The sequence below is a fragment of the Lissotriton vulgaris genome, chromosome 9 (assembly GCF_964263255.1).
Source record: "Lissotriton vulgaris chromosome 9, aLisVul1.2, whole genome shotgun sequence".
Classification (NCBI taxonomy): Eukaryota; Metazoa; Chordata; class Amphibia; order Caudata; family Salamandridae; genus Lissotriton; species Lissotriton vulgaris.
Window position 1 is genome coordinate 478,810,108 of NC_141697.1, and position 23,000 is coordinate 478,833,107.

Below are 23,000 nucleotides of genomic sequence, written 5' to 3' on the forward strand. Positions count from 1 at the left end.
GTAGCCCGGGTCCCCAGGAGGGGGCCGGGGAGAAGGAGGAGTGTGGCACCTGTTGCGGGGCTCCTCTGACCTGAGGGAGCCCCGATTTAGAAGAGGAGACGCGCCGCGCCGTGAGGAGCGGAGCGCGAGAGGAGCCCCGCCGGAAGAGCGCAGTCGGTGAGTGGGGCCCAGGGCTGATGTGAAGTGCGTGCGTGCCTGTGTGTATGCCTGTGGGGGAGGGGAGGGGAGGGAAGGGGGGGGAGTGTATGCGTGCGTGTGTGCGTGTGTGCGCGAGGGAATGTGTGTGCGCATGCGTGACTGTGTGTGATTGAGAGAGAATGAGAGGCGGGGGATAGTGTGCCGTGTGCCTGTATGTGTGCCGTGTGCCTGCGTGTGCATGCGCGCGCCTGTGTGTGTGTGTGTGTGTGCGTGCATGCAGAGGGGTGGGGGCTGCCTGTGTCTGTGTGTGAGCAAGGGCTTTGCACCGCGCATGCGCAGCTATCAGACGCTCGCTCCCGAGGTGAAATCTGACCTCGTCAAAGCGCGCGTCTGGTAGCTGTCCACATTCCTAAATACGGGCCACAATAGGTCTGAAGCAGACACCTTCAATGCTCACGCATCGAGGGTAGGTCTGCTCGACCTAAAAAGGCTGCTATTCGTGATATAGCTTAAACCTACCAAAAGGGGCCGGCTGCAGGCAACCTGACAGCTGTCTGGGGCCATCAACAAGTGTCAGAAAGATCACATTTCTTTCCTTCAACTCGAAACTGAAACTGTTAATTTGGTTCTCTGCAGCATTCCAAGGAACAGATTTATGGGTCTCCAGACACATCTTCCTTTCAGAGGTGCGTGCAGCAGCATGCCCCTCCCTAGAGCCATAAATGCTGCAATCCTGGTAAAGTCTATTCTTACCCCCAAATACAGCTGTTTCTGTGCTTTTACAGACTACCTGGGAGAAGAGTGGGGAGCAACACCAAAAGCTTGAATGGGTGGACCAGGGCAAAGGGTGCCTGTAAGCCCGATGTAACTTTTTGCTATGGCCCACAAGAGGTAATTCGCAACTAGACAGCTAAAAGCTGCCTGCAAGGCAAGACCTAAAATGACACACTTGAGGTGCACACACAGATCTGGCTCTGCCACACATGCAAACACATACAAATCACAGATAAACCCCCAAGACATTAATTTGTAACTTCCGAAATGTTCTCTTACAAAGCACTCTTTGCAAGCCTGGACTATTGGCTTTAAATGTGTAACCTGAAGCAGAGGTGTCTCCTCCGTTGGAGCGGAGAAACGTCTCCCCACTAACCACAACGCCCAAGAATGCCCCAGAGATGAAAAATAATATGATAATAGAGTTAATGTATTATCATTTTCTTTTTCATCCTCCCCGTCCCAAACCGAGTGTCAGAACGGGGCGGGGAGGGGCTTGCATGGTAGCAGCAGGGAGGAGGGTGGGCCGCGTGAGCCCTTTTCAAAGTGTGCATGTCCTTTGGCCGGCTGTCTCAGGGTTAGAGCAAGTGCAGGGCTCCAGTGTCCACGGGGGCGGCGAGAGAGACCACTCCCTCCAATCCTGGTGCTGGTACTGGTCTCATGCATCATGAGAGCAGCACCAGGATTGGTTAGGGGAGTTGTTGAGGGTCCCGCGCTGGAGGAGAAGACGAGAAGACAAAGACCGGATCGGAGCGCGGAGGATGTTCATGCAGGTATTTTTTTACATTTCTTTATTTCTTATTTTCTTTATTTAATGTGTCCCACACCCACCGCCCATTTGCCCGCCCACCACTCTCTAGTGGTGCCAGTCGCGACTCACCTGAAGTCATAGTTTAAAAACAAGTGAGTGAAATAAAGGGTAAAAAATTGGCTAATTAAAGAATTGGCCCACCAACCCTGACACTGAAGTGCCTTTCTTTTTAGGCGTATGTGCACATGTGATCAGGTAAAACGTCATGACTCACTGAGCAAGAAAGCCCGTGGCATAAGAGGGCAAACCCATTTCCCCTGCTATGTGCCCTTCTTGGGCAGATAAAAAATGTGAATCGCAGGTGAACAGGTCAATGGATAAAGAGGGCTGGCCCAAACCCCTCTATATGAGAATATATGTACGGTGTTGTTCTTTCTATTCATGATGTTTCTTAATGCAGGAGGCTGGTGAAAAAATCTAAAGCTGTAACTTGGCAGACCCAAACAAAGGTTTCCTGATGCAATGCGAGAAGAAAACATTATCTAGAATGTATTTGATTGGAAGCAGGGGTTAAAAACAATTTGTAGGAATGATGTAAAGAAGTGTAGGAGGTGAAAGAAAGAGATATAAAGTGGAAACTAGAAAAGGCAGCCATGAATTCAGCAACCAACTGCACTCAGCAGCAGCGGACGTATTATCCTTATGTGCATTTATGTTTCTTTTATGAGTTAAGCACTTAGCGCACCATGTTCCAACAAAAGTAAGTCTTACTCTGAGAATACCTGAAAAACAACACCTCAACATCTGTGAACAATGTTCATTGAAAATTAGACATGTAAAACAAACCAATAACAAAATTCACAACACGGTTTCATAAGTGTATTCATAGTTAGAAAGATAATTATTTCATATTAATGTTGTTAGATTTTATAAAGTCCATATAATGCCCAAAAGGGTGTCGTCGTTGGGCTGGACAAACTTATGGAATACAGAGGAAAATAAAAGCAGAGATTATAAATCCAGGAACTTCTTTGAAAATTACATTTCTCAGTAGATTTGCGATCGAAAAACATGTGTGAAGGTACAGATACATTGTGTTTTTTATTTAGAGCTGTAGTTTAATAATAAAAAACCTTTTTACATAAAAATAAATTTCCTTCACTGACATCTGGGTTCGCCGTAAAACAACCGACTGAATGTGCTGACGAGGTGATCTGAGCTCAGCTGCACCTTCCGGCAATATCTATAAATCACATATTCCGCTTGGAGCTGTACTGCCAAGGTCACAAGTTGACTATCACTGCGATCTGGTCGCTGGCAGAACTAAAACAGGCCAGGCGAGTATCTACCATGTGCAAGGCGTGGCTCGAGTTAGCAATGCAGCTTCAATACAAATACATTGCCTTCAGGTGTTTTTCAAGTCATACAACTGTTGCATTCTTTCCACAGTGTCTGGTCCGTGGTTTGAGAATATCTGTATCCTGCTGTGGATGTATTTATTTGTAACTTAATAGAATTCTCAAACGTTGTGGCTAATGAACAATAAAGGGCAGAGTTCCCTTTGGGATTACCACCAAATGGCCATGAATGCAGAAAGGGAAGGTCTCGACATTTAGCAATAAATTCTACCAAATAACGTAAATCTAAGTCATTTTAGACAAATTTGTTAGCTATTTTTAAAGAATGTGGCCACCGATTGCATTGCACTCTTTTTCACGCCAGGACAAGCGGGGACCACAGGACCCAGAAGCCCTCAGTCTTGCCAAGGAGGAGGGGCAGCTAAAATGCACTAAAAGTGCCACCGCATTCCTGCGGACGCACTCAGACCACACCCGGGCCGCGCCCGGGCTGAGGGCAGGTTGATCCTCACCCGTCATAGCCTGGAGGAGGCCAGGCTGGGCAACCTCTCTGACATCTGGACATCTTCACGCCTTGGCCAGGTAAACTTGAACCGGTTGTTGTTATTATCTTTGGCTAAAGAAGTAGTGAAGTTGAGTGCTTGACATTGCAGCAAAAGATCCCAAGGTTAATCTGCCATCGGTGTCGTCCCTGATGGTCACCTGATAGACTAATTTTTTCCTTCCCTTAACAGATACACTTGAGGCTAAAATGGTTAAGAGAAAAGCCTGTGAGGGAGGTATGGGCGATGGTCATAAGAAGAAGGCAAAGAAGGGGAAAAAGAAAGGCTTGTGTATGACCCCAGAAGCTGGGGGCAGAGTATTGGACAGAATAGACAACTTACTAACTGAAATTAGGGACTTCTTTATACAACACTCACTGATAGCTTGCTTATGAGTAGTACATCGCAGGCCTTGTGCAGTAACACATGTAATGGGCGCATACCAGAAATGTTCAAAAGCAGCAGGATCCCACTGCCTGAATCCTCAAATGCACTCCCTGTGAGCTTCTGATGATGGGAGTACCCCCTTACCTGCCCCCCAGGACGTCCTGGCTGTTTTCCCCTGTAACAACAGATAATCTACCCTGTCAGACCATCTAGAGTCAGTCGATATTCCCCCAAGTACTGGGAACCAGGCACATAGGGTGGGCACAGAGAGTAGCACTCACTGTACCATTCAGGGCCAAGTACTAGCAGGCGAAATTGATCATAATGATACAGCTAGTAGGGGCAGTGTTGGTCAAACTAGTAGGATCACTGCATATCCTTTCCAAAGGTCAGTTTCCATGCAGCTAATTGATTTGATGAGTGAAATTAGCACCCTTAAAGCTTCTGTCAGTAGCCTTTCTGACTCCCTAAGCAAGGTTCACTCAGTAGTGCAGAAGGTAAAGTCATCCCTGAGAGCGCATTCAAAGTCTAGTGCTAGCCCCCAATGGGACACGGGTATCATAAAACAGCCCCTTGTTAACAGCAATGCTCATGCATTGCGCAGCATAAATAGGTCAGTTAGGGATGCGTAAATGAGATGTGCCAGCATAGGACACACTCAACCTGATAGGGTGTTCAAAAGCGTGACAACTCACTGCCAATCCACACACCCCACTTTGGCATCCGCTTTTCCTATAATTCCTGACTACTCTTGGGCTGGTATGCCTCGAGTGCCGGGTAGTACTGCTAGAACATCAGATATGAGTAATGTTGTGTACATGATGAACGTACCAAAGCAATCTGGGAACTTGTACAGAGAAGACGAGGGATATTTCCTAAACAAGTGCACCCAATAGATTTGCCAGGTAAGGGGCTGTCGGTCCCTAATATGGGACGACATTCTCAGGGCTAAGAAACACTCATCTTCAAAGGCATCCTTAGATTATATTGCTTTGTTACTCTCACACCGCCACCTGGCGGAGAACCTTGTGAACTTTGATATCCAAACCCAAAATCTCACTCGCTCTAACATTCAATTTAAATGTAATCCCCCTGAAATGGTTATACATCCCAACTTAGACCATCCTATATCTCCCATCAACAGTACATCACCTCTAGGAGAGATCAATTGAAGGTCACCTTCACTTGATGGCGACCTCAGGGGAACATACGATGCAATCATCCGCCAGCGAGCCTGTTGTACCCTCTGAATCAGTCCTACCACCCTTAGGGTCAACAAACCAAGTTATTTCACTCTTCCCAGAGGAGGGTACGCAGGACTCTGTAGGAAATACTGTCTCAGGGTGTAATGAGCTGACAGAATTCCAGATACTCCACTTAGGTTAGCGTTAATGTCATGAAACATAGCTGAGTTGAGGTCCAAGGGCACATTCCCTGACTGGAATATGACCCGAGAACCCGGTTTATCAAAAGACCCGAGAACCCGGTTTATCAAACCGATTCTCAAGGAAAAACAACTACGCCATTACAAAGAGGGTTATGATTTCTTAATATCTCTGTCATCCCCTACAGTCTGTTGTGCAATGTTGAACTTTATACGCGTATCACTCCTGATTAGGAAACGGTATGGCTAAAACTTTGCCCCAAGAATCAGACCACCTGATATGTACACTTTATATTTCTGCACCGTGATTTTCTCTGCTACTTATTTTACTTGTTCTTAAAAATACCCTTGCTCAATGAATTATGTACTACCCAGAGATGATTAATTGAACGTAATAATATGGTTATGTGACTTTACCTGCCAACAAATTTTTATAGTGCCATAAACTGTAAAACTGTCTTTCATAATGGATTTTTACTGTGTTTTGTAAATGTACTTCTACTTTTATGATTCTTTGCATTGAATCGAATAAAGTTTTGAAATGAAATGAAATGACTGGAATATGTTTATAGAACAGAATGATATCTGTCTATTTCAGATAACATGGCTAGTAGACCCCTTACACCACCTAGAGTATTTAAACTATCATATCCCAGGGGATTAACAATTTGGGTGCAACAGGATATCAGCTATAAGATTCAGGAGCTCCAGACACAGAATAACAACATCCTTGCTATTCGGCTGCTGATGGGCCGGTACGGTAACATCAACATTTATAATGTATATGCTAGGGGGCTCAGTGGGGGGAGGAGATCGGATGTTTTAATCGCCCTCGATGATCTTTTAGATCACCTATCTTCGGACTCATTAGTGATAGTAGCAGGGAACTTTAACTCGTCCTTTGAGTCCTTTTGTAGAGAGCAGTACGATTTTACGGGGGGTAGAGATGCTCAGTGGGGTATTCCAAGTCTTGAATTAGCACCAACAAAAAGATGGACAGATGTGGCTATCCAAATTAAAGCTATTTGCTTAGAAAAAGGCCTACGGGTGACAAATTGAAGAACCGCTTCTGACCGTGATGGGGCTAATACATTTTAATAACGGCCATAACACAAGCCGTATCGACTATTTGTTAATTAATTTAAAATGATGGCATGCCCTTTTAGATATGGCTGTGCAGGATCGTTTGGAGAGCGACCAAAACCCACTATATTCGACTTTTGAATTACAGGACCTATACGAACATACACAACCTGATAACTCACTTATTACCCTGGACTTGGAAATTACCAATGACGTGGCAATTTAAATGGGCAATGATTCTACAGAAACCTGATATCTTATCTATTATTGCCATGGACACTGACCATATGTCAGCCAAAATGGAGGCTCTCCTCACTAAATTCGACTCAGTTGAGGCAATAACCATACTACATAATAAGTGTTTTGCATAATGCATTCCTATTTCACTCAGGGCAAAGAGAACCTCACAAAAGAAACAGTGCCAATGGTTTAACGAGGAATGCAAATTGGCATGTAGACATCTTGGGGAAGCAATTAGATCAGGAAAATCAAGTAGAGTACGGCCCGCTAGGACTAAGCACAGGAGGGTGCAGGAAAAGGTTCAAAAACTGTGGGATGAAAATAGATGGCAGGATCTCAGATTGGCATGTGCTAGAAATTACTTCCAACACTTTTGGAATTTGGTTAAATGGGGCGAGGGTGAATGCCCATCGCAGCCACAAAATTATGTAGCTCAGGACCTATGGGTCAATCCCTTTGAATCACAATATGCAAGGGATGTTGAAGAGGTTAATGTTCGCCACTCTCCCATTTTTATTATTCAAATAAGGCTTTTGTTCTAGCTGACATTAATGCTGCTCTTAGCGCAATTACTGGGAGAGAGAGCACCTGGTTTAAATGGGCGGATATCTTCCTCTACGATAAGATCAAATAGAGTAGGTACATTATGCTACTGGCAATCGTGATTGCCCTTGGTGCCCCGTCCCTGATTTTTGGAGAGGGGCTGAGATTATCCCAGTACAAAAAAGGCGACAAATCCCTCCCAAGAAATTACAGGCCCAGTAGCCTAATTGATTCCATTCAAAAGGTGGTAGCTCGATTGGTCCTGGACAATGTCCAAGAGTGGATAGATGCACAGGACATCCTTACCCCTTTACAGGCCGGCTTCCGGGATCATATTAGCACCATTGACCAGGTTTTTGCAGTTGAATTTAATACACTGGCGGAGATGGTCTTAGAGAAGGGCAGCATGTATGCTGCCTTTCTTAACCTCAAGTAAGCCTTTGACCTGGTCTTGCGTAGTAAACTCTGGGTTGTGTTGCAGGAGCTGAGGATGCACTCAGAACTGTTCTCCTTCATAGCCCACCTTCACAAGGATACCTTTGCACAAATACGCTGGGGTTCGCAGGGGAACATCACTAATCCCTTTCCCATTGAGATGGGTGTGCGGCAAGGATGTGTTATGGCACCCACATTATTTTCTTTTTTCATTGACGTGATTGCTAAGTTTTTAACAGCCGTCCCACTGATGCGCCAGTCTTAGCGGGCAAAAAAATGCCCATCCCCTTCTAATGTTCACTGATGACAAGCTCATCAGCTTAAAAATCCCCAGTGGTCTACAGCATGCATTGCTCCTCTTTGAGTAGTTTTGCTCTATACGGGGACTGGAAATTAATGTAGGTAAGACCGAGGTAATGACTTTCAATCAGCACAGAACATTTAGAGAAGGCATACTCTAAGACAGGTTGCCATTAGAACAAGTCAATTATTTTACTTACCTGTGAGTTATCCTCAGTTACAGATTTACAACATGAAAGAAGTGAGCTCGGTACTCTATGGGGCATAACTCTGGGGTCTCAAGAATCTTACCCACTTAACTATCAAGAAAATAGGCTTCTACGAAAGATTACTAGTCTACCACAAAGCGCTCCAGTGCTACCATTGTTGTATGACTTAGGTAGGAAAGCATTGGCTGATCTAGCAACTTGGACTGGTGCAAAATCTGGTGTACACTGGAACTGGCAACATATGCTGATGGACTTAGAGACATTAGGCAGACCATTTCCACAAAATGAGATAGTTACGCAAGATAAGAGCTTCCCTTCTCAACATCGGCTTGCCCAATCTGTGGGAAAAGCCATCGAGTGTCCAGTTTCCCTCAAACGAAATTATAAAGGAAAGATACTGGGAATTGGTGACCCAAAACCACTCAGAAAAAGTGATAGTTCAACGCTTTTAGCAGTTAATCCCTGGCCTTGTCTGGAACAGTATTGAGACGTAATATCCAAACCCTTCGACCGGAAATTGTATTTTCAATTTAGAGTGGGCTCTCTCCTGTTAAAATCATACACTGCTAAATTGGCTACAACAGGCAACAGTAAATGCCCCTCATGCGAGGATTTGGAAGAATCTTACGCCCACATACTGTTTGTCTGCCCTGCCTATGCTGGCCCCTGTAAAACGTGGCTCGCGCCTATCTGTAGGAACCGGGGTACTAGAAGGAGTAGCGACGCATTGAGAATATTGTGCACTGACCCATCACCTGAAAAAGCAATCGCAGTAGCCAAGTTCTTGAGCTGGATGCGAGTTATCAGATCGCGTACATTCCCTACAACCTGATGAACCCTTAATTGAATCTATGATTGAGTCATTGGCATTCCACTTAGGAGGCTTGGGCTATTTTAAGTACTTTAATCATTTTAAACATATGAAATACCTTTTTATGTGCAAAGTTCCTGCTGTTATTCCTTCATGGTATTTTGTTTAACATAACCAGTATACATCAGTTCTTGGTTATGATTGTTCATATATAATACCAAATGATATTACACTTTTTATTACTGCTTTGTCTATGGCTGAAAAACATCCTATTTTACTGTAGACCCGCAATTATGACCTATGCTGTTGGATTGCTTTTTTTAGATTGGATTGGTAAACCTTGCAGATATCTAAGATACTTCAAAATTGTGTGCCAAGGTTTCATGTTCAATATTTTTGTCAAGAAAGGCATTCTGATTGTAACCGCATTTCCTCAATTTAAGCAACTAGATACATCTCCCTCAACTCTATTCCACCTCTTGATTTAAAAGGGTTAACAGGTTTCACTGATTAGGATATTGAAGCTGAAGCTATTGTCAGATTGCCCACCCCTAATCCCACAAAATCAGCCATGATTATCCTTGCATAGAATATGGTAACTTCGTTGAAGTTCACAACCTTGTCTTCATTCTGAATATCAGTTTCATGAGTGTACAGAATCGTAGTATTAGTTGTGAGGGGTATGAACACATCTCAAATATTAATCACAGTCCTTGTCAGGGTGAAGCACACTAGTCACTAAATAAACCAGTGCTCAACACCATGGTACAGAGCAGCCAGGCTTAAATTAGAGGCAAAGTGTAAAGTATGTATGCAGTATACAAACAATAATAAAGTAAAAAGACTACACAAGAAAAATTCAATTTCTAATTCATCAATTCTATTCCACCTCCAGATTTAAAAGGTTTCATAGGTTTTACTGATTAGGAAATGGAAGTCTGAATATATTATCACACTACTCACTCTTACTCCCACCAAAATCAACCATGATTAACCTTCCATAGGGAAGGGTGATTTAGTTGGAAGTTCACAACCTTATCTTTACTCTGAATTTCAGCTTCATGGGTATAAGAAATTGGAGTATTAGTTGTGGGTGGAATAAGCCCATCTCACAGTCCTTGGCAGTGTGAATCACGTAAGTCACTAAATAAGCCCATGATCAACCTCATGGTACAGAGCAGTATTGAAAGAGTAATAAAGGGAAAACACTACACAAGAAAAATCCCAACCCAATTAAACAATAGATTAAAATGTAATAAATAAAAGCACACCAAACTGGTCCTGCTGATATTTTTTTTCTATTCACTAATGTTAACAAGCACCAGAAAACCCAGTCCCACAGCATCTTAAAACCCGCAATCAATCATTAACCTAACACCAAACATGTCTTCCTAAGAGTGAAAGTGTTGTCAAAACCTGTTATCATCTGGCACATCAGGTTTGTGAAAGTGTTGCCAAAACGTATGATTGAGTCTGACCCCTTCCACCTGACCTAGTGTCAGCAAAAACTCTTGTTTCAAACAAGAGCCTGCCTTTTCAAGTAATGCCACAAACATTTGTGCCTGGCCCCTACCAACTGTACGAGTGTCACCAACAACTGTTGAACAACCCGCCTGTGCATCTCAATTTCAACACAAGTACAAGTAGTTTGTGTACTCCAGATCAAAACCTGAGTAAACTCAATTAGCGCTGCACTCAGAATTATTGTAGAACATAAAACAGTTGCAAAAATGAGTTGTGATTGTGTTTAGCACCCTGTTGACCTCTAAACGAGCCGCTACGTGTAAGATTAAGACAATGCATGTGTTCTCTTTATAGTCTATTTATGCACAACTCTCACATATTCTGTTGTTTTCTTACACTGACTCAGTGCTTAATATGAGCCAGGAGATGAGGTTGGGTGCACCAACACTCATGTTTGGAGACCGGGACTTATTTTTCATCACCAGGCTTTGACCCAGCACATAAGACAGAAAGGAAGAAAAGTGGGAAAGACGAAGGAAGAAAAAGATGGGTAATCAATGACAAAGGGAGAAATCAGGAGTGTGATTAAGGAACACACATGTGAGGCATGACATGAAATCATGACTAGGCACCTTGGTATTTGACACCCACATCATTCAGCACCAGTTGAGCAAAACCTTAGGCCCCGGCATTTACTCTTTTACAAATTAAGCACTGCACTGACTTGATTTATGTCTATCTCTGTCCCTAATTCAGGCTTTTGGTAGGTCTCTCTGGACAATCTTTCTCCCATTCTTGTCTTACACTTGTGTTTGCCCTAGTGGGCTTCAATGGCTCTCTTTAACTTCTGTGTAACCACTCGCTTCCCCTATTTCTATTCCTGCCTACCATCCTTTATCTCCTTTTATATTACGTCCCCTCTCTCACACATTCAATTATTTTTTCACATCGTCTTTTGTAGACACTCTCTCAAAACTTCCTCTAATTCTGCCTCCTTCTCTGTGTATTCCTTTTCACTATGTTTCATTTTCTCCATGTTCCTCCTTTTGCCTAAGTTTAAGTTATCTGTCCATAAACACATATTTCACAAAAAATTGCCTCTTGCTGCCAATTCAGAATCAGGAGAGAGCAAATCTAACCCTGGTCAACCCATTTAATCAGACTGTGTGAACCTGAGCAAAATTCTTTATCATCCTAGTAATTATGTTCCTTATTTGGAATTGCAATTGGCCAATACCTTACCATGACTTAAGGGCTGGTGTATGGTAAAATGGATTAGTACATAATGGGTAGATTTTAGACGGTCTGTATCCCTTTTTTGTTTTTGTCTTCATTGATTTTATACAAAAAAAATGTTCTTAGCTCAGTGATCTATTGTTTATTACTTGTTTTCACTTCTAATGGCTTTAGGATTGCCCCCTCAAACATTTAATTTCCTGATTATGACCCATTCATCCATGCAACTCCACGGCCAAAATGCCATTGTCAACCACACTTGAAGTAAAACAGACTGACAGACTGCACTAAATCGAATACTTCATTTGCCGTTGATTTTCATTACATCCTCCTCTCCACTTGTACCTGTTCTTTAGAAAGTAGTGGAACGTTGACTCATCATCATCTTCAAAAATCTCTTTATTCGATTGTGAAAAACAATCATAAAAGAACATATAAATATCTTAAAACAAATTAAGAAATGTAAAAACAAGAATAAATGATCACATAGCAGGCCTCTACTGTTCTTCTCCCAACTTAAAGCACTGAGCACTAAGCCAGACTTTGTATTATTAAGTGTGTGTCTTTTTATGATGGAAATTAGTACACTATTACACTATATTTATCAACAAACACTGAGTTGTTCTTGCTACGCCCAATGTTTAACTACAAATGGTAGTAAAACTGATTTACTGCATGCTTGTGTTCTTTCATAGTAAATAACATGTAGCTTTATATAAAATAATGAGTAGATTTCTGTGAGCAACACCGGTTAAACCACTGTTGTTATGTAACATAATATGTGCCAGGTACCATATTGAATTACAAGGTAGCCATAGATATTGTAACACCATTTTGCTTGTAAAGTACAGGTATACAAAGTAAATCGCTTTTTGACAGTCAGCAACAGCAAAAACCCTATTCATCAATTACAATCATCTCAGCGGATAAAAACTTAATGCAAAAGACACCATAAAAAAACGAATAAAACAGCATGAACCAACATCAGATCTGTAAACTATAACGCACACCCATTCAGAACAGAAAACATTAAAAACCACAGTGGTTTCCTAAACATTTGACAGTTTGGTTTCACCCTCATTTCTAGAAGATCAGTATTTCAGAATCTTCTGCATCTTACTTCCCAGGTATCTGCCATATTTGTTGTAAAATTATGTTTGACTTGGTTAATTGCATGTTTGTTGATAGAATGTAAAGTGTGGACCACTTCTGCATGCACCATGGGCACTTATCCCACAATGCATTGTGTATCGTGCACACTGCAAAGAACCCCATTATAAGTATATAGTTTTAATTCCCAATGTGCCGGGAACAAGTGCTACCAGCCGATTATAAGTAATGTGGGAACACCCGTGGACATGTTACATGCTGCAACTAGTTCAAATGTGCAACGGGCCAAAAATGGGGAAAATTATACAAAAATTGGTGCTGAAACAACAATTCCCACATGGATCATCTAATAACTGATATTGGCCTCTATTGAGGCTACAAGTAATACAGTACAACATAATAATAACAGCTGTTGAAATTCATCAATTACAGATTACATATTTTTTAAAACAACTGAAAATAACAGTCAGCATTGGTGGCAGGCACGTTGCATGTCAAAAAATCAAGGAAAGCAATATCGTCCTCCATTAATATCATATTCAAAATGTTGACAAGCAAAGTATTATCGTACACAGTGTTAAACAAACCCAAAATCAAAGGTATGAAGGATATAAACCTGATACGTAACACTGAAATGGCTAGGTAATTCTTCAACAAACTAGCAGACAGTACTAGGCTCCCCAAAAAGTCACTGTTGCAGAATTTAGTAATTGTGCCTACAACAGAGCCCAAAGATTACCAGGAACCTCAGGGGTTAAGTGAGAGGCACCTTGGTAGAGATGTTTGCAGAACAACAATTTCACTAGACCCGTTTAAATCCCCTGACGATGGGATACCCTTAGATGTTTTCCTCTATTTTTGGTTAAAAAATGGCCCTGGAGCCGTTTTTTTAATATTTCCCCAAGACCCACAAGCTATGGGACCCTGACATATTTGATATTGAATAATAATCCAGCTAATACAGTATCTAGATCTGGGGTCTCCAACTTTTTCTATAAATAGAGCTACTTCTGATCAATTAAAAATAGCCCCAAACTTATCGTGACTTTTAAAACTGTAGTAACAACATCAGGAATAGTCAAAATAGTGACAACACGTTGGAGGATTACTATTAGTGACCACCCTTATGTCACAATATTGATTAATGTCAAAATATCATCTGAAGAATATTGACTAATACAATAACATGAAGGTAAACATATATAGATAAATATATAGTCACTATTCTAAACTCCACATCTACATACTCTAAAGATAGATGTGGTGTTCAGAATGGAACAAAAACAATACTTACCTGTCTATTCTACCATCATGGTATTATGGTAGTCTATTTTCTGCATACAATATTCTGGCAGGAAGATATGCAAAATTCAATGCTGCAGTAGAACACCAACCACCCCAGTGAATAGGTAGTTACTAACAACAATGTCAAGAAAAGCTTCATAATAATAAAGTGCCTCATATGACTAAGGAAAATGCAGCAGCACGTGCCCACTAAATGCTACAAATCTCTACAACTTCAGAATGAACTTTCATTCAATGAGCAGCTTAAATATGTTTTGGATGTTCATTTTGCTTTAAAATATCAGCAAATACATTTTGTAAATATACAACGTTTTCTATCAAATATGCACTTTCTATTTTGGGTTAGCATGCTCAAGGAATCAAACACACTCAAAACACCTTCTCTTTTCCTGAAAAGAAACTGAATTTGCTGAAAAGAAAATCTGATTTCAGGCATGGTCTCCAAACGCCAACTTGTATTTTCCCCTGTACAAATCATTCACATAGATTCTGCTCCACCTGCCCAGGATTTACAATCACACGCCAAGGACGCCCACCATAATACGAACATGCCTACATTATGCCAAGGATGCCCACCATGATGTCATGGACAAAATTGTGCCATTGATGCCCACTATAATGCTAAGAACCCCCACATCATATCAGCCATGTACATTATTATTCCAAGGACGGTGACAATTATCTGATAGATGGCCACATTTCAGCCAAGTTTACTCAAAACATCACAATGATAGTTGCCATTATGCCATGATTTGTCCAATGATATTTTACATTGTATCACTGTTATGCCAGTGCCAACATTATGTCAGAAAGAGACGTTATTTTGCCAGAAATTAACCCCTTATATTGGGGCACCAGATACATTTGGTGTCTCCTTGCAGCATGAACAGCTTCCAGAAATAGACAATATCTTTCAAAAAGGAGCACAATGCCCTAGACATGTGTAAATGCAACATAAGTGTACATATACACACAGACATATTTAAACAAATAGACATAAATAAACGCACACACCACTCCCACCATCTAAAACAAAAATGGTTCATTAGCTGTCTTTACTCTGAAACCAGCCTTTTATCACCTGGGCTACAGGGTTGCTAAGGTATGGTTCTCGCACACACGTCCACTGTGTCTTTGGCAGTCGCATACTCTGGCAACTTCAGTCTGGCTATAACTAGTACTTCTTTTGGGGTCCTAGTTTTCACACACATTGTATGACTGATAGAATGAGGCTTGAAAATAGACTTGTCTCCATGTGGTCTTGAGAAACAGAGTGGTGGCAGGTGGTCGTGTTGCAGATACTGCAGGCTGTCACCATGTGCGTTTGTTTGTAAGCATGTCGCCATATTGATTTGACTGAAGATTACCAAAAGGATATGGAGATGTGTAGCGCTCCCTTCTTCATTATGGCTATGCCCTCTGAATTATGTAATGTGCTGGGCAGCACTTCAGAAATTGACTTGCAAGGTAATAGCGAGCTACCAGTATCTCCTGAGCTACCTGTTAGCGACGCCTGGTCTAGATTGTATAAAATGGTGCAAATCGCTTGAATTTCCCTCATTAACAGTGATGTGCTGGTATGGATAGACAAGTGGCATTACAGCTTTGATACTACTTTGCTCTAGTTTCAGGTGACTGCTACAAAACAATGTGATTTGCTCGTAACTAAGTCAAAGGTGCTTGACTCTCGTGTGGAAGGTATTTGAGCTGTCCACATGCTAAACAGAAACAATTAACATTGATTCAATGCACAGTTTCATTCTAATGACTGCCTTATTTCTCCAGGAAGGGAGGAGTTACTTTCCCCATTAGAATTACAAGAGCTGCTGACATTTAGAGGACACACGGACAGGGACTACTAGTGTAGCTCGGAGAAGAAATGATAAATTACCAATAGAAGCATACCCAGAGTTACTGATTCCCCAGTAAATCCTAATTTCTCAGGGGATCTTAAGGTCCCTATCTGTAATGCATATTACCTCACCTTCCCCCAACAACACCAGTGCTACAGGTACCTTGGGTATCCTTAACTCCAGGCGGCTGAGTTACAGGGCCCTAGAACAGAAAACTCCTGATGATGTCCTCAATGGTTAAAGATGTTCTAACTTAACAACATGAAAATACAATTGAAAATGTCATCTATTTAAAGATAAGGGGCCAGATGTATCAAAGGGTTTTTACCCATTCTGTGTCTATGGGAAAATGTGTTCATACATATGGCCCAAGAAGTTTTAACATTGTTTTTATTTCACTTCCGGTCATTTTTGGACTGCCTGTCTAAAATGCATGAAATACATAGTGATTTTTTTTGCTTAAACTGAGATGGTGTGCTTGATCGTTTTCTGTTGGTTCTTTATAAAAAATAAAATACTGTACTTTTACTCTTCAGAATATGCAACTCGCACGTCATACCTTGTAGCATCAGGTGCCGATCATCGATATATGTGCCTTGCTCCTCGTCATCTGCCGGAGGGGACGACGCCTTGTCGGAGGCCATCTTGAAGGACCTGCCAACATCTATTGCTGCCGCAACTGTAAATAAAAGTTGAACATGAATTTCCCATGAGGCGTTTGCATTTTCTTCCAACTTGAATTAACATATCTATATATTTTGTTCCTCTTTATACTATTTACAACAAAGTGGACACACCTTTATTTTTCTTTGCCTGAGGCTCTGTACAATGTATATGAAGCCTTGCATTCATTCACAGTAAATATTAGAGGTGAAGTAGTTTTATCAAAATCCTCTGACTGTATGTGCAAAACAATTACCAAATCTTACGTGAACTTGTAAGGCATGAGTGAATGCCCCTGGCAAGGAATAGTGAAATACTATACAGTTTGCCATTTACCTGCATCGTATTTCACTAATTTCTTGGATTGTCACATATAGTTTATTAATCCTTAAGTGATCATCAACGCATGAAGTCTTCAAGAACTAGAAAGGTACATGATAAGGATTATGGAATAGAACAAATCTTCATCCAATTCACAGTTAATCCTCTTTTTGCCAAATCTTTCCAACTATTAGGCTCTGTGGGCTAAGTGCTTTCTCTTTCACTAAGTCTGCAATTTTCAAAATCTCAGGCTTTGTGGTGGCAAAAAAAGCCCACAATATACTTTAAAGGTACTTTAAGTGGAAAAGTCTATCTGCCTCCTAAAGTGCCTACTGGGACTATTGGAAATTGCAAAAAAGGAGAGGGCCTGAAAGAGGATTTCCTTTCTCCTTGCAAGTTGCAATGATATGGGGTAGAGGATGTGGCATTATGTCCAGAGCTACAGACTATGGAACTGGGTAACTGGGTTGAAGTCTCAGTGCCGGCTCAAAGCCCTGTGATTCTGGGCAAATCACTTAATATCCCTGTGCCTAAAAAATGAATCTGACTTGGTGGAATGTAACTGGTGCTTGTGTAAAGCGCTACCATACCTTTGGGTCGAGTTTGTGCTATATAAAACTGCAAAAAAAAAATATAGAACAATTGTTGACACCTAGCAAGTGGTCCATCCTAGAGTATAAATCACCAGTTGGGTGGAGCCGTATCTCAAGCGCAACTTATTCCTATTTTCGCCAACTGTGACTCTGTACCCGGTATTCTTCGGGTTTACCACGCATGGATTCCTCCTGCTCCAAGCAGGAGAAAGTTATTTGCTGAAACGCAGCATGAATCTGGAAATATTTGTGGAAATTTGTACAGTAAATCCAGGTCCCACTTGTCATTTCACAGTCTGTCTGGGATACGTAGGATATCATGGTGCGAGAAGAGTTACCAGCTCCCCTGCACCATAAAACTTGGAAATACCCTCACTGTACTGTACTTAATTTGAGCCAGTGGCTTCGGGGGCTCATCGCCAGCACTAAAATTGGTTTCAAGTGCTCACCACACTTATGACAGACGGCCACATATTGGCGTTGCTCATCTAATTTAGAAATGAGCAAAACAATGGTTGTTTATGAATACAATATACATGAAAAAAATTACTAATACCTACCTCTCCAGTCATTCCTTTAGCTCTGGGGTCATTGAATAATCTGAACTGTCGCACTTACAGGCGAGAGAGATGGTTAGTAGTTGTTCTGGTTCCGCCATTGTCAGCAATGTCAGGGGCAATGGGGGGGTGCAAGCTGCAGTTGCCTCCTGACCAGGGCCCTGGCACTTACTATTTTACAAAATAAGCACTGGCCTCACCCTCTGAAGGGCTGAACAAGGTGACTCTGCCCTTCCTGTAAGCCTCGCGTCAGGATCCTTTTCTTCTCCAGTGTAAAACCACATACTTGGTGAACCCTGCCCCAGTCCCTCTGTACTAACAGGAGTTTACACTCAGTTTGGAGAGTTGCAGCCCACTCATAACCAGTGCCTAAGATGTATTTTCGGTTTTGATATTCTCAGTCGTGTGTGTTGTCCTGTCTTCTCTCAGTCAAAACAACTCCATGACGAGCAGGATTTATTTATAAAAAAGCAGCCTGCGCTCGTTGCATTCTTCATGAACTTGGGTCTTCGTCTATTTATAATTTTGGATCGACTCCAAATATAAGTTTAGAAAAAAGAAGGGCAGGACATGTTGCATTTGAAACGGCCTCATTTACTCTTGCGCAGCTTTTATTCCCCGAGCAAAACGAAAACAGTTTCCACATAAATAAAACATGCGCCATTACTTTCGGCAGCATACGCTGCGTGACAATTCGGCCACGTGAATAAAGGCGGGAACGTGTCAGGAGTTTATTCGGGCCGTGCAGAGAGAGTATTTGAGGTGGAGAAGGTACATTGAGGTTCAGCACTCTACCAGCGCTACGAATGACATATTTTTGAAAACATGGAAATTGTAGGTATAGCCAAGTGACGACCTTTTTGTCTAGAAACCTTTTCCATTTTCACTCAAGCTCGCTGAACCCAACCACTAGTCTATAGAGCCTTTTCCTCAGCATGAAGGCGTTCTTGTAATCAGCATGAAGTGTCCTGCCCCTCTTAATTTGTAAAAAGATAAGTTCTGGGCCCCAAAGTTTTTTTTAGGATCCCACCTTTAGAGCTGTGAATGCATGGTTGGTGAATACCAAGACGGTTAGTCTTTATTCAACATCATGCTTTTATTTCTTTGTCTACCCTACACTCAGGGGCTTAGCTTCAGGAGAGGGGGGGGCAGTGGGGGGGGGGGAAGGGTTGTGTTAAACCCCAACAAATGTATTTTCTGATAAATAGATGGGTACAGGTGCTTTCAGTCGGGGATGGTGAGATGTCTGTCAGATTTCACCAGGAAGTTTTACATACTCACAGACAAAAATGCACACACAGTCTCTTCCTTTCGGTTTTGAAAGTCCTCAAATATGTTAGTTATTTTACAGAATATTGTGTTTTCTCTCTTGGTACTCCTACAAATCTGGATACCTCTCCCTTTCAACTGCCCCTTAGGACTGTCTCAAGCCCCCTGCTTGTCATATAAAGTATTTTACGATTATATGTCAGCCTGATTGTTGGAAAATTTGAAGCTCACACTCCCTTAATCTTACTGACAAAGCTACACCCCTGCCTACACTACTGTTGCCCAGGGGCGGTGGGTGACATTTGAAAGTGGTGGGGCGCAAACTGTTTTGCATACGGCGTTGTAGCGAGTGAGCGAAGCGAGCGAGCCCGAACCCCAAAGGGGGGTTTGGGGGGATAACCCCCCCCAAGAAAATTTTGAAAAAAAGAAGAAAAATCGTGCATTTTCAAGCAAATTTGAGAAAGCAGGAAGGTTAATAAAGCAATTGTGAAAGTGCAGTTATTACATTAATAGATGGCATAACATAGGTAGCTGCTTATTCAGTATAACCACAGAGCATCATACATTCCATTCTATTACGCTCAGGTGCTGAATTCAGACTATAAGACTTTCATGAAAATCTCAGCTCTAAGAGTAGAAGAAGTTGCAAAGCAATTGTGAAAGTGCAGTTATTACATTAATAGATGGCATAACATAGGTATCTGCTTATACAGTATAACCACAGAGCTTCATACATTCCGACCTATTACGCTGCTGAATTCAGACTATAAGACTTGCATGAAAATCTCAGACAGCCCTTCAGACAGTATTCTAGAAAGCCCTTCAGACACTGTTCTAGACATCCCTTCACACAGTGTTCTTGACAGACCTTCAGAAAGTATTCTACACAGCCCTTCAGACATTGTTCTAGACATCCCTTCACACAGTATTCTACACAGCCCTTCAAACACTGTTCTAGACAGCCCTTCAGACAGAATTCTAGACGAAATCACGCCTAACAAACTGTCGCCGGCACAGCACCATACCAGAAATCTAAAATAAAAGCGGAAACACACACTGAGTTGCAGCTTCAGCGTAAGTAGAGGACCTGCAAAGAAAATTATGTCAGCCTGACGAAAACAAACAATTTTTATTTCATAGAAATTACTCCTGTCTTTTCACGGATAAAGCACAAACTCTGCGCACATATGTTTCAGGCTGTAATCATGCAAGGACAGAGCACCCTTCACCAGGCTGTGCTGGGGAGAGACAGGGTGAACCACAAGACTGCAGAGAAAGGACACGGCGTCGACATTCCGTCTTTGGAAATATATATATATATATATACACATATACACATACATACACAAACATATATACACACACACCTACACAGTTGAGGGTAAAGATTAGAACATCATTTTTTAATAATTAGTATTACTTAGCTGCAATGTAATGCTCCATACAGGGACTCTTGTTGAAATGGTAGAAAACTTACCAGAGAAGTAGTGGCTCTAGTGTAGTGGCTGTGTTGGCGATGTAAAGATCTCAATGTAGTGGTGGTGGTGTAACCCCATGATGTCCCCTCCAGACAACTCCTAGTCTTTGTCCACTCCACAGCCCGCTTCCTTTCTCAGTATGCACCCCCCTTTTCTATACATCTCCATATAGCAATATAGAGATAGTCCTGGTGGGAATATAATCAGCTAAAAGTCAGCATGCACCCCAGGACACTTATTTAGAAGAAAGATATGTGAAAGTACCGTAATGTTATAGCTATGGAAGTATCCTCATCACATCCTTAGACCTTCTGTCCTAGAAAGGCCTGCCAGGAGCAGTTTCCATCCGTCTGAACCCCCTCCAAGGTCTCCCAGCGTGGTATAGCTACATTCTCTGTCCCACTCCCTGAAGGAAGGCTGGTAAGCTACACGTTCGATGTTCTCATCCCATACGTCCGAGGCAGTGTCAGATGGGCCATCCATCACCGCCACAAACCTGAATTAATGTACCCACTCAGGCATAAAACCCATTCTTCCACCACCTTTCAAGGACAGGAATGTTCTCCTCATGTACATAAGAGGGAAGATGGTGGAGGTACAATATCTGGTGCAAAGTTATAGTAAAAAAAAAAAAAAGTGGAACAATGCGAAAAAGAAGTGGCCCATAATAGTAATATAAAAAAAACATTTGTTGAAAAGGAGAATAAAATAAACCCAAAAAATTCTTACGTACATGACACTGAAAAAAAGTAAGCCAGGCAAGATGAAAAAATTTATGCGATTGTGCCACTGTGGCGTGTTGGTCTACATGTGGCTGAGAGAGTGTTATATAGCCTGTGGATATGTAGCAGAGTGTGTAACTTAGGTGAATGGGGACTCCCTGTGATACTTTAAGGTCTAGAGGAGGGAGTGACAGTCTATAACAAACAATGAGGGGAACCTCTATACTGACCTATATTTCTTTACATCTGAGCATTAAAGTCTCTACAAGGTTACAATTATGATGCTGCATAAGAACAAGAGATAATTCATTAAGACATGGAATGTATATTTGATTTCTTTCATTTATTTTATATCTTTTGCATAACAAATTATTTTTTTCTTCATTTTCTAGTGATCATTTTATCAAAGTTACAAAACAGTGACATGGTAACATATGTATATATAATTAAAAAATGCATGGTTGGATCATGTCTAAACACAAACCCCTAAGCAATACACATAAAATAACTTTCACTCATACCTTCATTCATACAAATTCAAACTTTCATACCCATTATTCTAACACTACTGACAATAACACAAAACAGTGAAAAAAAGTGAACATGTATCGTGTCCTTCGATAGACTCCTCAGAATATGGCTAGACCCCGTTATCTTATTTCTTCCTTTTTGTTTTGAGGGTTAGCAGTTTTTAGTGCTCCTTTCCTTTCCTTCTCCAGATTTTGATTTCTGATTTAAACTGAGGGTGTCTGATGCGTACGGCCTACGTACGTTTCGGTGATGTGCTTAGTTTGCTTCACCTTCTTCAGGGCCAACATGTAAATGGACAACAGACAGGTGCATACATACAGTTAAAACCAGGGGGTTTTCATTATCTGTGTCTGCGTTGACACTATTAGGACCCTTTTAGGAAAATAGATTTTATGGACAGTCGTGTCTCTGTGAGGGTAGCTTCCGAAGAGTTTTGGATCCTCCAGATGTATCTGCGGTTAGGATTAAGGGCTATAATGTGAGTTCTCAGGGCCTATGTTATCGGTCATTATTTCTTTGGGACCTATATGCAGAGAAATCTACTAGCATCCATGGGCGCCTCCGGCCGATGTCACTGCCACAGAGTGTGGCCTTAGGCCAGGGGATGCAAGGTACTGACAGAGTCAGAGGGTACGTAGAGCTTAGCTGACTGGTTATAAGAAGTGGCTTTACATGAAGTAGAGATCCAGTGGACAGGAAGTGCCGGAGGGGTGCACGGAGGAGGGGATAGGCCCTGGGGGAAGAGGGTGGCGGGGGCAAATGAGTGCAGGGGTTAGTAGAGCAAGACTGAGGGCTTGAAGAACACTTAAAGAGTTTACAGTGCATGGCCCAGTGAGCAGGGCGGAGCTGAAGGTCAGCTTGGTTGGCTTTAGACCGTGCCAGGTTCAGTCAGGATGCTATTTTGAAATAATAAGATGGGTGGCTGCTTAATGCTAATACAGGT

At 41.9% G+C, this 23,000-nt stretch overlaps 1 protein-coding gene across 1 annotated transcript in view; it reads right to left on the bottom strand.

Annotated features, from left to right (window-relative positions):
* Positions 1-23,000, bottom strand: part of SYNE2 (spectrin repeat containing nuclear envelope protein 2) — a 1,750,628-nt gene that overhangs the window by 1,668,313 nt on the left and 59,315 nt on the right. The window contains exon 2 of the mRNA XM_086937933.1: positions 16,483-16,602. Within this exon, the coding sequence (XP_086794059.1) occupies positions 16,483-16,567 (85 nt within the window). The 5' untranslated portion in view covers positions 16,568-16,602. The remainder of the gene's footprint in view (positions 1-16,482; positions 16,603-23,000) is intronic.